General features: G+C 44.2%; 1 protein-coding gene across 2 annotated transcripts in view; it reads left to right on the top strand.

Annotated features, from left to right (window-relative positions):
* LOC140324889 (beta-1,3-galactosyltransferase 5-like) overlaps nt 1-7,896 on the top strand; it is a 12,791-nt gene extending 4,895 nt beyond the window's left edge. Inside the window, exons 1-3 of one of the 2 annotated variants that reach the window (XM_072403014.1) lie at nt 2,447-2,632; nt 6,132-6,726; nt 7,149-7,896. In XM_072403014.1, the coding sequence (XP_072259115.1) occupies nt 6,135-6,726; nt 7,149-7,660 (1,104 nt within the window). In that variant the 5' untranslated portion in view covers nt 2,447-2,632; nt 6,132-6,134 and the 3' untranslated portion in view covers nt 7,661-7,896. Of the gene's footprint in view, nt 1-2,446; nt 2,633-6,131; nt 6,727-7,148 lie in introns of those variants that run through there. The other variant, XM_072403013.1, reaches the window with a different exon arrangement.
* The last annotated feature ends 6,743 nt before the right edge of the window (nt 7,897-14,639 follow it).

The following is a 14,639-nucleotide window of genomic DNA, read 5'->3' on the forward strand; positions in this document are numbered from 1 at the left end:
CTGTCCCTCAGAGGAGGTCCCAATTTAATTTTCCTCTTAGTCATGTGACTTACTGACCAAAGCCATGTGACTTTCTGTCCCTCAGAGGAGGTCCCAATTTATTTTCCTCTTATAGTCATGTGACTTGCTGTCCCTCAGAGGAGGCTCCAATTTAATCCTCCTCTTAGTCATGTGACTTACTGACCAAAGCCATGTGACTTTCTGTCCCTCAGAGGAGGTCCCAATTTATTTTCCTCTTATAGTCATGTGACTTTCTGTCCCTCAGAGAAGGTCACTATCTAATGTTCCCTCTAAAGTCATGTGACAACAGTTCCATATAAATGAGGCATTATGCTGGCCATACACTGGTGGAAGGTGTACTACAGGGAAGTTTTCCCTATATCGAGTATATTTAGGTATCTGTAGGGCACATTAAACCCCCCGGAGGTTTGTATACCTATATGAGAAGCATCATATAAAAGTTGCACATTGGGCCAGGGTGAAACTGAAGAAAATCAGATTCACCACCCTGGAGTTTGCAGCGTCTATCTGAGGCTTCCTCTCTGGATATTTATTTGTTACATAGATATATATTTGTGATATTTCTTTGTTATCGAGCAGTTGATCTTTCATACAGCTGGGTGTGATTTCAGTGATGCAAGGATTCCGGGCGTTCCTCCTGGCATAGATCATTATCAGTGCTTGGCTGGGTTTGGTAAGGGATAATGCTGCAACCCTCACCTGCATGCCACACACAGGGCTCTCCTGACATGTGAGGGTTAAATTCTTGTAAAAGGAAAATATTCCATTGCCGCCAGATCTCTGTGAATGGAAACTACTGTCAGTCCACAACAATCCACCAATTACAGGGCCCGATATAACCGATTCAGCTCTCACGCCCAAACACTTCCCACTGCCGGATGAATTATTCAGCACAAACATAAATTAAGATAACAATCTCACTTTTATGTTTTTTTAGTTTTTGGATTTTTTTTTTACCAATATAACATAAGAAAGATATTTACAAATTAAATAAAGGATTTGTGTTTTTGCAACATAAAAAAGTTAGGTGGCGTTCAGATGCTCCCAGACTCTCACCGTCCAAATCTCTGGAAATTTCTGGAAACGTTTCCACTGCTTGCAATCTCTTGCAGAAATGATTCCCTGGAATCTACAGAAGTGATGGAGCAGCAGAGCACCTCAAGGCACCGCATGAAGCTTCTCAAAAACTGCACCACAACACCACTGGGGGCAGAAAAAGGGATTCTATGGCTCCAATCTGTTGTGACAACCAGGACATTGAGGTGGTTGAGGACTGGCTGACAGCAATGTGATCATCCCTCTGCCTAAACTCAACTAGGACAAAAAAAAATCCTGATCAGGTTGCTTTAATGAAAATGCAGAATAATTCTCACCCCTCATCTGCAGATAAATGAAGCAGAATAGATACAAAAATAACCATATTACATTGTATCTCTGTATACAAACACTGTGCCAGACCCCCCCCCCCCCCCCCCATTGCTTTGACAGCAGTAGCTTCAGCCCTGAATTGACAGATCAACTCCCAGCTGTCATTTTCCCAGCTAGAAATTGCCGGCCAATGTAATAATGGAAACAAAAGTGAGGTAAAAGGATGGGGCATACTACAGACATCCTGTGTACTTCCTTTAATTTTTATGAGGGTCATTGGCATGTGCCAGGTTCTTTTAATTAATGTCAAATGCAGATTGATTCTCACCCCTTTGATCTGCAGATAAATGAAGCAGAATAGATACAAAAGTAACAATGTTAAATTGTATCTCTATGTATACAAACACTGTGTCAGACCCCCATTGCTTTAACAGCAGCAGCTTCTGCAGCCCTTATTTTACACAGCAACTTCTAGCTGTCATTTTGACAGCTAGAAATTGCCAGGCAGTGTAATAATAAGAATAGAAGTCAGGTAAAAGAATGGGGCGTACTACAGAAGTCCTGCGTACTTCAATAAAACCGTATGGGGGTAGATAAGATGTCCACAACTTTCATAAAACAGTGGAGAATAATTGGACCAGATGTCCAGCAGAGGTAGTGAGTTAGTCAACAGTAAATTAATGTAACCACACTCAGGATAACCCCAGGTGGGTATATTGGACTTTTTTGACCACCTGGTATTTTTGTCTTCCATATTTCCAATTTTTGTCTTTCCATTGGTATTCATGGATCTCCCTGTGATCCCGGTGTGCGCACCTCAAACCACTCCCTATTCCATGGATGTGGAGCTCCCCTCCAGTTTCCAGAAGTTTCCATTCCTCCTTTAGAAATGTTGTTCTGTGATCTTGGTACAGTCACCTCGTATTTGTGTCACACAGGTATAATAGACACATTTAGCATCGCTGAGCTGGTCACACCCAGCATAGGAGAAGCATTTACTGCCAACTGTCATTAGGATGTCTATTAAGGCACAACGATAAACCTCATTTTACACACATCATCCACTCACAAGGTTTTGAAGTGGTGATTTTCTATAAATATGTTGTCACTTGGGCCATTCCCATCCGATGACAAGCTGCATGTTTGTGTCACCTCTGTCTATGGGAAAGAAGCCTGACACATCCAACCGAGATCCAAAGCGAGAGCGTCTGTGCTGGAGGTAACAGGACAGCGCTGCACAAACGTAAGTCAGAAGAAGCTTTCATGACAAATTTGTACTCCTTCTCCCCCAAATATACAACCAATGTTTAACAACTTACCAATCCCCAATTTTTGTGGCTTTTTTCTTGTATTTTATGTGTTTTGGTTATTGTATTTTCCCCACTTTTTTGAGTATTTAGTCATTTGTGTAACTTTTTTTAATTTTGTTTTTTTTTTTTTGATTAAAAAAACATTAAGGTGACATAGAGGGCAACAAAAAGAGATCAAGAATAGGTGAAAGGAGTTTTTGTAACCCCTTAAAAGAAATATTTTTAGGAAATCAGGAATATGAAAGTCTGATGTAACCAGTATGTAAATGTCACTACATAAAAACCTTTCCTTTTGCTGCATTTCTATTACCACGTACACAAGGTAGATTGTTTGTAATATTATATATGTGGATATCTGACAATCTGTTGTAACAAATGTAATGTTTCATTCTAATCAAGAGGTCCTAAAAAAAATCATCATTGGCAGGTTAGAGTGTGCAAAGTCTAGAAGAAAATGCTTAAAACTAAATATAGAGTTTGCACTCAGTGGTCATTACAACGTAACTTCTTATTAGTTTGGTCGTACAACCAGTAAATGTTGCTGGTAAATGCTTTGAATTGCATAACCTTTATGTCTTTAATTGCTCTTATGGCAACTTTTGTGGATCACAGAGCGCTAGATGCCTTCATGCTGATCGGGTCTCTCGTAGATCTCATCACCTATACGTTCCTCATGGCTCTTATGGCCCTCATGGCCCCCATAGCTCTTATGGCTCCTCATACAGTTCTGATGGCTCCTTTCGTGGATCACATAGCTCTAGATGCCTTCATAGTGATCGGGTCTCTCGTGGATCTCATCCCCTTTACGTTCCTCATAGCTCTTATGGCTCTCATGGCCCTCATTGCTTGTATGGCCCATTAAGCTCTTATGGCTCTCATAGCCCTTATGGCTCCTCATACAGATCTGATGGCTCCTTTCATGGATCTCATAGCTCTAATTGCCTTCATGGTGATCGTGTCTTTCATAGGTTGCAAAGATCTCATCACCTATATGTTCCTCATAGCTCTTATAGCTCTCATGGCCCCCATAACTCTCATTGCTTATATGGCCCATTAGGCTCTTATGGCCCTCATAGCCCTTATGGCTCCTCATACAGATCTGATGGCTCATTTGATGGATCTCATATCTCTAATTGCGTTCATGGTGCTTGTGTCTCTCATAAGTCACATAGCTCTCATGACTCATATGCCCCTCAAGGCTCTTATGGCTCTCATTGCTTCTATGGCTCCTCATACAGATCTGATGGCTCCTTTCTTGGATCCCATAACTCATTGCCCTCATAGTTGCCCTGGCTATCACAGGTTGCAAAGTTCTCATGACTCATATGTCCCCCATAGCTCTTGTTACTCCCATGACTCCTATCGCACTCATAGTTCTTGTTTTTTCATGGTTGTTATGTCTCTCATGTCTTTCATTGCTCATAGTCCTCATAGATTATATGACTCTCAGGACCCTTGTAGCTCTTATGGCTCTCATAGCTATGGTTGCCCATAGCTCCAAGGGTTTTCGGTGTTCTCATAGCTCTCGTTGCTCCCACAGCCCCCGTAGCTCTTATGGCTGTCAAGGCTCTTGTGGTCTCCATAACCCACATAGCTCTTGTTGCTCCCATGCCCCTCATAGTTTATATGACTCTCATGCCCCTCTAAGCTCTTATTGCCCTCATAGCTTTGTTTTCTCATATGCCCTCATAACTCTTATGGCTGTCATGGCTCCTGTGGCCCTCATAATTTGCTCCCATGTTCCTCATAGCTCTTGTTGCTCTCATGGCTCTCATAGCCCATATGGCTCCCATGTCCCTCATAGCTCTTGTTGCTCTAACGGCTCCTGTTGTACTTATAGCTCTCGTTGTTCTTTATTAGAGTTATATTTACTTGTGCTCATGATGCCTTCATTTTTTTAATGAGGTTATTTTGACTCTTCCAAATCTGCGGGTTGGGCAGCTCTCATAAAACCTGTGACTGAAGTTTACTTAAAAATGAAGACAGACGGTTTATCACAGATTTTATTCAAAGTGTAATTAAACATTACAATCCTTATAAACAATTGGGCTCCTGACTTTGATCATCTACTGCTTGCTTTTGTCCTAAAGCCTAGAATCACATTGTCAGCGTTCTCCATACCATCCTCATGGTTTTTGTAGGGTCCCATGGAGATCCTCCGTAGCTACCTTTACATGCTCACTCCTGATGGGGTCTTCCCCTCATCATTTCTTTATTAACATTGGGGAACCCCTAAAAAAAATTCAGGTCTTCAGGGCTCCCCATCTATAATTATTATATCCACAGATCACAGTATATTAGTGTGGAGGTCAGTGGGAACAATGTCACCCTTACAGATAGCCAGAGGTCCTTGGTGTCAGTCATTGCCCAAGATTCTCATTGCTCAAAGAACCCAGAGCAATCTATGGAGGAACCCTGGCTGACAAATACTGCTTCAGACAGACCACCCATATGGGGACCATAGAAATCCACCATTGGCCATCTTTGTGTCCTTGCTAAAGACTTTAGACAAACCTCCCATATGGGGAACATGGAGATCTGTCTTTGTGACATTGCATACTGGCTTCGGGGTACTTCATGACATCAGTCCACTCCTCATTTGATTGCTCTCGATAAAAATGGGTGCACATTGTCTAGAGATGATGGGACATGCAGTCCTAATAAAGGCGACAATTCTCCGAGGTGCTCAGTGCTGGCTCTCCAACTTGAAGTTCTGAGCATTTCAGGGCCAGTCGCTTTATACAGCACAAAAATGTAAGTGCTTTGCCAAAAAATATTGGCAGTGGTTGCTAGATTTATGTGGGAATGGCAAAAAAGTGGTTCAGTGTTCTCTGTACAGCACTGTGGTATATGTCAGAGCTATATAAATGTATAATAATAGTGTGTGACTGTGGGGGGACATTAGAGTGTCAGTTCCTCTGTACAGAGACTGATGGGACTGGCTCAGTGATCTCTGTACTGCACTATGGTATATGTCAGAGCTATATAAATGTATAATAATAGTGTGTGACTGTGGGGGGACATTAGAGTGTCAGTTCCTCTGTACAGAGACTGATGGGACTGGCTCAGTGATCTCTGTACTGCACTATGGTATATGTCAGAGCTATATAAATGTATAATAATAGTATGTGACTGTGGGGGGACATTAGAGTGTCAGCTCCTCTGTACAGAGACTGATGGGACTGGCTCAGTGATCTCTGTACAGCACTATGGTATATGTCAGAGCTAAATAATGTATAATAATAGTGTGTGACTGTGGGGGAACATTAGAGTGTCAGCTCCTCTGTACAGAGACTGATGGGACTGGCACTCAGTGATCTCTGTACAGCACTGCGGTATATGTCAGAGCTATATAAATGTATAATAATGGTGTGTGAGTGGAGTGTAAGCTCCTCCGGTCCTCATACTGATTTTATTTGTTTCCTTTTATAGGGAATGATAAGACGGAGGCGTTCGGCCATCACTATCCTGTCCATCTCTCTGTGCTTCACCCTCTCCTTGCTCACCTGGACTCTCTATGAGAATGAGCCTTTATGTGATCTTCCAGACATCCATCATCCTTTCCCAGCTAATCTTAGCTCCCATCCGTCTCTCCGCCGATCGGCCACTCTTTACGACAAGAACTTCAGCTTCTTTCTTAACCTGACAGATTATTCCAGGTTGTACCCGGCTCTCCAGACTTACAGGTGCAGAGCTGTGATTGGCTTGCTTGGATACTGCCAGACTCGGGAGCCGTTGATTCTTCTAGCTGTAAAGTCCCACCCGATAGGTAGACACAGACGTGACTCTCTGAGAAGGACATGGGCCAGAGAGACAATATTGGGTGGATATCACTTCAAAAGGGTATTTCTGGTGGCTAATTCTGGGCTGAAGAGGCAGATGGAGAAGCTGATAGAGGAAGCTTCGATTTTTGAAGACATTATTCTCTGGGACTTCATGGAGAGTCACCATAACTTGTCTCTGAAAGAGCGATGTTTCCTCGAGTGGCTGCACTACCGATGTCCAGAGGCATCCTATATATTTAAAGGTAAGGCGCTGTCTATATCACATCTTACATGGGTGTACGGTATCTGGAACAATTCTTATGTAAACAGTAAATTCCCCTCCAACCAAAGGTCATACTTTAGTTACAGCTGGTTTTCCATAACTTTTTCACGACCGTCACACCAACTCTACCTGTAACCCCAACATTATTCTATAATCCTCATATTAATCCCCAATAGTAACCATTCCCAACCATTACCTCCCTGTAATACTACGGGACTAACCTTCCCTGTACCCTACACTAACCCCAACACCAATGTCTTCCTGAAGTGTTCTGGATACGTGTTGGCCTCTCCCGGTGTTGCTTCGAGGATCCCCCAATATTCAGATAACAATATAGGAAATGTTTTTACTTACACCTTGATAAAAGTTACAAAAATTTTCATTCTTTGTGTCATTTCCCAGGTGACGATGATGAATTTGTCAATCCTTATGCCTTGGTATCGTACATTTCCTCCTCTCCACGAGAACACCGACTTCAAATCCACGGCCAACTGCAAATCCACGCCCCTCCGGAGCGCTGGGGAAAGTACGCCATCCCTTTCTCCGTCTATCCCCATGCTTACTACCCTCCATTTGTCTCTGGAGGAGGTTTCCTTCTCCCATCGGAATTGGTGCCATCTTTGTCTTGGGCAGCATCCATCATTCCTATCTTTCCTCTTGACGATGTCTTCTTTGGGTTCCTGGCCTTGGCAGCCAATGTGAGTTTTCACCATGACCCAAGGTTCCGTTCCTTCGGCCTGAAAAATGACATTGACTGCCGCTACGTTGATGTCCTGGTCGCTCACGGCTTAACTCCACAGAGAATTCTAGAAGTGTGGCAGTTATTACCCTTTATAAAATCGTGTCCGCCAGAACTGGATAAACAGGAAGAAGAGGAAGAAAAGCAGAAGAATAAAAGTGTAAAAAATAAATAGTCCTATTTTACCCTGGACAGACTCATAGCCCCCTTCTGTCTGTGTCCCCCCATTGGTCCCAACATGCAGGAATAGGGATGGACTTGTTACTGAAGAATATATACAGTCATGATATATGTTCTCAGAGTATTGTTTTCATTTATATGTATATATGTAAAAATAACATCCAATGTGGAAATGTTTTAAAATGATGAAGGTTTGTATTTATATTTTGACTTAATAAACGTATACCTTTGTGCAAACACTTAACCTATGGTGAAATGTATTAGGGACAACCAATGGCCAGGATGTGAGGGGTAATAGTCTCCCCTCCTATTTTATATTAATGCCTCCACTTCCTAGATTGTAAGCTCTTTGGGGCAGGGTCCTTTCCTCCTTTGTCACTGTCTGTTTTTATGTTTCATTTACAACCCCTCTTTAATATACAGCGCTGCATATTATGTTGGCACCATATAAATCCTGTTTATTATCATTAATAATATTACTTATAATAATAATGGAAGGATAAATCACAATCAGATGGATGTGGCTCCAGATGGAGGGGTCCCAAGTTGGATACATATATCTGTGCTCATACATTTCCTAGCAGTAATTGTGAAATATTGACCATTGTTTGGTATATATGACGGATTGCACAGAAAACTTTTCTCATATTTAGGAGGTGTGCGCAGGCCAAACAATTCATTATCACATTACTGTGTGAGCCCCTGTTAAGTTACAATGAAAATGTTTGTACAGTGAATGTTGGGGCTGAAAATATACACTCAGAGATTCTTATAAAGGTAATTATAGAGCTCAGACCTGTCATTTATAATCAAGGTCTGTGTAAAATCAGTCCACATAAATGAATGTGTGCAATATTAACCTAAATTACCTCTTTTATGGGCACATTAACTAAAACAACAAATATCAGAATTAGGATATTTCATGGGCCCCCCCATACATTGCTGCACCTGCATGCACTATTCCTAGGCGTGCCCACCCCTCGGGACCGGACCCCACCCATCCCAAGGTATTTTTATATTTCCTGCCCACTGCACAGAGCTGAGGGCCCCTGGGTGGCACTGAAGCACGGAGATTTGCTGTTTGCATGATGGTTCTAATCTATGCATAACATTTTGGTATTCCTCCCCTCATCTATAATCTGAGAAATACAGAGACTTAATAATAATTATAAATTGTTGGCATGTTGATTGGGAAATGAGGGGGGGGGGTGGAATCTGCCAAATTATAAGCAGAATGGTGGCACCTATACATTGCCTAATGATGAAGCTGGAGAGGTGACACGGAAAGGATGAATTATAGGTAATATTCTACTAGTGGCTGGCAAAGTTATTTGCAATGATTGAAAGCAAACTGATTATGTGATCTTCATCATAGCAGAACTCATCATGAAAAGGATGAAAAATAACACTTCCTCGGCTTCTGACATATCACACATCACCGAGTTATATGATAACAAGCAAGAAGATAATGTACACGTGGAATACATTGTATATAAATATCCCGGACTGGCCAGGCTAATAAATTCACCCCAAGAGCTGACTGATACTAAAAGTATGCGGTCTGCAAGAAGCATAAAATGTATGGAGAGAACGTGGCAGAGATCAAAGGAGAACATTGGAGAGAAGGGAGAACGTGGCAGAGAAGAAGGGCAAATGTGGCAGAGAAGAAAAGAGAACATGGAAGAGAAGATAGGAGAATGTGGCAGGGAAGGGAGAACATTGAAGAGAAGGTGGAATGTGGCAGACAAGATGGGAGAACGTGGCAGACAAGATGGGAGAACGTGGCAGACAAGATGGGGGAACGTGGCAGACAAGATGGGAGAACGTGGCAGGAACGTGGCAGACAAGATGGGGGAACGTGGCAGACAAGATGGGAGAACGTGGCAGACAAGATGGGAGAATGTGGCAGAGAAGATGGGAGAACGTGGCATTGCACTGACAGGTGCCACATGAGGTCCAGCTTGGTACTAAGCCATGCACAGGGTCCCATAGTCAGCAGATCGTGCATTATGTATGACGGCAGTTTGCCATGGAACAAAAGCCCGGAACAATATGTCATGCACTAATGACTCGTAGAGTGCTTTGGCTACAGTAGACATATTGGCTCAGTCAGCATTTCAGGTAATGAATGTCAGACTAACTGTGAAGCATGGTGATGGGAATAATATGGTTCTGTTGCTTTGATGCTTCTGGGTCTGAGCTGGTTTCTTGACTTGCTATAATCTCTGTGTTATATCAGAGCGTGTTTGGTGAGAACAAAATTGAAGTGGAAGCAAATATGGCCGTTCAACACAATAAACACATAAAGCATACCAGCAAATGGAACAAGCAATGGCTCAAAAAGAAGAAAGTTATGGATGGCCTAGAACCACAATGAAATGTTGTAGGGGGAGTTCCTCTCAGGGACTGGTGGGACGTTATACAAAACGTCTATTGTGATGAAGGGGGCAATGGCAGTAAAGGGGGCCAACGGTGTTCCTACGTTTTTAGCAGCACACCATTATAAATGAGAGGTCACATGTTCCGTGTCCCAAGGTATGTCGTCAATGTTTGTAGTCACGGGGCCACAGACAATGGTCCAGAGTCCATGTTAACGGGTGAATATGTCGAAGTCGTCCAAATTTTCTACCCAGTGCTCTTATGTTTCCACATGACTACACCCTGTTAATATTGTGCCCTCCCTATAAATCATTTTTCAACAATAATTTGCCGTGGGTGTGGTTGTCATCTGTTGTGCCAGCTATTACAAAATTCCCACCACCGGTCTAACACAATGTTCTGGATGTAATTATTACCTTGACACGGCCACACCGGTTTTTCAGATTACTGCTATCTTTGATATTACCGGAATTCTTTGGTGATAATTTTTAATCTGATAAACTATTATTGTGTGTTGGGACTTCCCCCGCACCGGCGGCACCTCACTCCCCACCCAACTGTGGCGGTACACGTAGCCCATTCCTTTACAATTGCAAAGGCTTTGGTCATTAAATTTCCACCAAAATTATAGGAGGGGGAAAGGGGATAAATCAGGGTTGACTTGGAAAATGTCACAAGTAATGCAATAGAAAAAAAAACAAAAAATGATAATTGCAAAGTTGAAACATTGGCAAGGGGCTATAAAATGATTTTCCTGATTATATTTTGGTGACAATATCATGTTCCAGGACTTTTCCAATTAACAAAAATTAGCTTTATTTCAGCAAACAGGGGTGAGCAAACTCCGGCCTTTAGGCCCGATATGGCCTAGCCAGTAATCTGTTCCGGCCTAACGCCCTCCTGGTCGATGGGCCTAATCCCGGCCGGCAGGGGTCAGCAACTCACGGCTCTTGATCCTCCTTGTTATGCCTCCCTTCTTTATTTACCCCGGCCAGCGTAAGGGGACATTGCCTCTCCTCTGTATGCATTGCGGAGGAGACGGATTTCCTAACGGGGCATTCCTGGGGGGGCTCGAGAGAGAATCCGGCCTAGTTTGCCTTCTCGACCTCCTAAAATGGCCTAATGGCCAAAAAAGTTTGCTGACCCCTGATCTAGACTGATAAAAAGGCTGGGCGGTCATTGTGTCATTGGGACTGTAGGCTTTTACCTTCATTACAAGCAGATTTACCACCCTCACGCAGAGCCATTTCTATTGTGATGTAGGACTAAAACTTACCTAACTCACCACAGCTTATTGGCTACCAGATCCTCCAATTACAGGGCAGGGCTCCTGAGTCCACCAATACAGTGAAGGCTTATTAACTTGCATTGAAGGCGATGATGTGAGACTGCAAGGCTTCAGAAAAGGCTTCTGGCCTAAAGCAGCGTGGGAGAGTGCCATCTATTGGAAAGGAAGGGTATAACGTACAATTTAGTCTGCTGGTATCATCACCCAGCTTTAATAACATCATCTCGTATACATAGGACAACACAGTCATTGCAAACATTTATATAACATACAGCTCAATATAGTGGGAGTCTATGAGTACAGAATAAGAACAAATACTGAGAATTACACCTGGGGTACAGGACAAGAGAAGTGGTACTGTGCAGAGTCCATTACACCCGGGGTACAGGACAAGAGAAGTGGTACTGTGCAGTGTGTGGCCTCTGAGGATGCAGCTGCAGGCTGGTCTGTGCTCCACTCTCTCCAATGTCTGGCTCTAGCCCAGGGTTGGGCTGCCCTGGGTGGGGAAGTTCCCCAGGAAAGCCCCAGGCTTCTCGGCCTATACATGATGCAGACCCTGATGGACTCCATACAGCAGATTCTCCAGGTACTGATAAGAATGAAAGCTGTGAAATGTTTGATAAAGATGTTTGTCATGTGAAGAGCAGTATGAAGCATGAACATGAATTGGATAAACCTGTACAGCAGATGGGAAGTTGTATCCAGGGAAGCCCAGTAATGGGGCAATCAGTACAGCCAGGTCAGAGCAGTGTTGGGGCAGCACAGAAAGCTTTGCCCACCCCACAGGGGGCGACTCGGAGTCAGTCCACCCCACAGACAGGTGATGGAGGGGCAGCACCGGCCCAGCACAGTGCAGCCATTTATCAGACACCAAGGAAGATTTCCTTGGAACAAAAGACAATAAAGGAGAATTTGAAAGTTTTGATCCCCACCGGCCAGGTGCGCTCAGCCCGCCTGAAAGCCCAGCAAAGTAAAATCACCGCTGAAAGTACAAAAAAGCCAACAAATGCGGCTCCGGGGGCCCCATCAGCCCAGAAATCCCCCCAGCTTTCTGCCAATACAACCAGCAGTGCAAAGCTCCAGTCTGAGATGGGGTCAGTGACCCACAAATCACTGCAGATCCATCCATGGCCTGTGAGTGGGAAGGGGGCAGCGCAGCATCCCAGGGAAAGGGACTGACATGGCTTCCAGTCCATCTGAGGGCCCGGCAGAGGTGACCGGGCAGAAAGTAACAGCCTGCCAGCCTAGCACAGAACATTCCGGCCCTTGTAAAAGAAATGGAAACCCTGAGGAAAGCAAAGAGAACAATCCAGAGACAGATAGAGGGAATTTATAAATGAAAGGCTGCAAATCCCTCCGGGGGGCGCTGTATGACAACAAGGTGAAACCACTGGCTATGGAACTTGCTTCGGTGGTTGGGAAGATCGACTCAGGAACAACTGGGACCCATAGGAGAGACTTCTAAGAATAAAGATCCAAGGTACTGAGGAAGCCACCAGTATGTCATGGCTAAGGAAATCTGTGTTACAGCAGCCAATATTTTCCTACCAGCGATAAGACCGGTCTGAGGATAGCAACCAGGGAGTTTCAGCAGCAGAAGAGAGACTCTGCACTATCACCACAGCCAGGAGGGGGCAGCAGTGAGAACTTTCATAATGCACCAGGTACATCTGCAGAGGTAATAAGGGGAAATTCTGCTCAGCTGAGAGCAATTTACAACAGTGCAGCCCAGGTAATGGACTCACCTGAGAATGTAGAGATCCGTGGTCTCTCATTACTGATAATGCTGGGGGTAATTTGTGTGATGGGGGAGGTAATGCTGGGGGTCATTTGTCTGATAGGGGAGGTAATGCTGGGGGTAATTTGTCTGATAGGGGAGGTAATGCTGGGGGCAATTTGTCTGATGTGAGGGTACAATGCATTTCCCAGGGGTCTGTATGTACTGGCTCAGATAATCATGGAGGAGATGGTGCCGGATCTGACAAATGATTTCCCCCCTCTAGTAAATCAGCCACAAACATCAAATGGGTCCAGTAGTGGTTCTGGCCCGCTACCCCCTCAGAACGCTTGGAGCCGCGGGGCCCCTTCAGTGTTTGCTAGCACTGTCTACCTGGGAGGAATGTGGTGAGATTTAGGAATAAATGTCCCAATAGGCGTTATGTGGTGCGGGAATTGTTGGGTCACCGGGCTTGGTACCGGCTGATATTCTGGCCGTCAGTAACCTCCCAGATAATCGGGGTTATGCTTTATGCTGGGCTCAGCAGGTTCAGGAATACAGAAGGCTGGGACAAGTTTACCTTTAATTCAATCTGAAAGCCAGATACAGTGAATGTGAATATCTTATTCTGGAATGAGTCGGTTCCCCCCCATAACATTGTAATCTGGCTCAGACGCCATTGTGATTTGGTCTCTGACCTGACCAAGAATAAAGATGGCGATGGGATCTGGGCCGGGGGTTGGAGAGTTCCAGTGAAGCTGAGACAATCTAATAATGTCACCCATCACCCGCCCAACTCCTTTTTTATTGGTCGGGAGAGAGGCCGCTGCTTCTATCCCGGTCAGCCAAGGCTGTGCTATAAATGTGGCAAATCGGGTCACCTGGCCAACATTTGTACAGTAAAGAAGTGCAATCTGTGCGGTGAAATTGGCCATACAGGGTCAGATTGTGTGAATGTGCGGTGTAACTTGTGTGGTGAACATGTCCATTTCCATAGAGAATGTTCGCAGGCTTATCACAATCTATGTAATGACCCCGCAGATGAGGAGCTGATTACTGTCACAGAGGTCTTAGAGGAAGAAGCTTTAATGTCAGAGATAATCCTGCCCAGAGAAGATCCTCAACCAGAGGTGCAGGAAACCAGAACACACCTGGCAGGTGAACATCTTGGAGAACATTCATCCCAAGATTCACTGCCATCTGGTATCTCTGCCTGTGCTTGGCCATCTCAATCTGTGCAGGGTGAGGTCACACGATAGAAAAGATAAATCAAGCCTGAGGGGGAATGGACGGTGGCAGAGAACCGGCAAAGAAAGTAAAAGGTGCCAGAGAAGTAGGGGGGGTCATTGCCTGTAACAGGTATGATGTGTTGGCGGGATCAAACTACGATCCCTCTGAGCTAGAACTAATAGACAGAGAATGTGAGTCCTGGTGAGACGATTATCCACCTACCAAGAAAAGATCCTTTCCAGGGCCAGAAATAGAGCAATCAGTCATGGAAACCGGCAATGGGGATTCAGACTCTGATTTGCAATGTTTAGAGTAATTGTTCTGCTGCTCTGCACTATGATGGCGGAGTTCTCTTTTAGT

This window comes from Pyxicephalus adspersus, chromosome 2 (genome assembly GCF_032062135.1).
Source record: "Pyxicephalus adspersus chromosome 2, UCB_Pads_2.0, whole genome shotgun sequence".
In the NCBI taxonomy this organism is placed as follows: domain Eukaryota; kingdom Metazoa; phylum Chordata; class Amphibia; order Anura; family Pyxicephalidae; genus Pyxicephalus; species Pyxicephalus adspersus.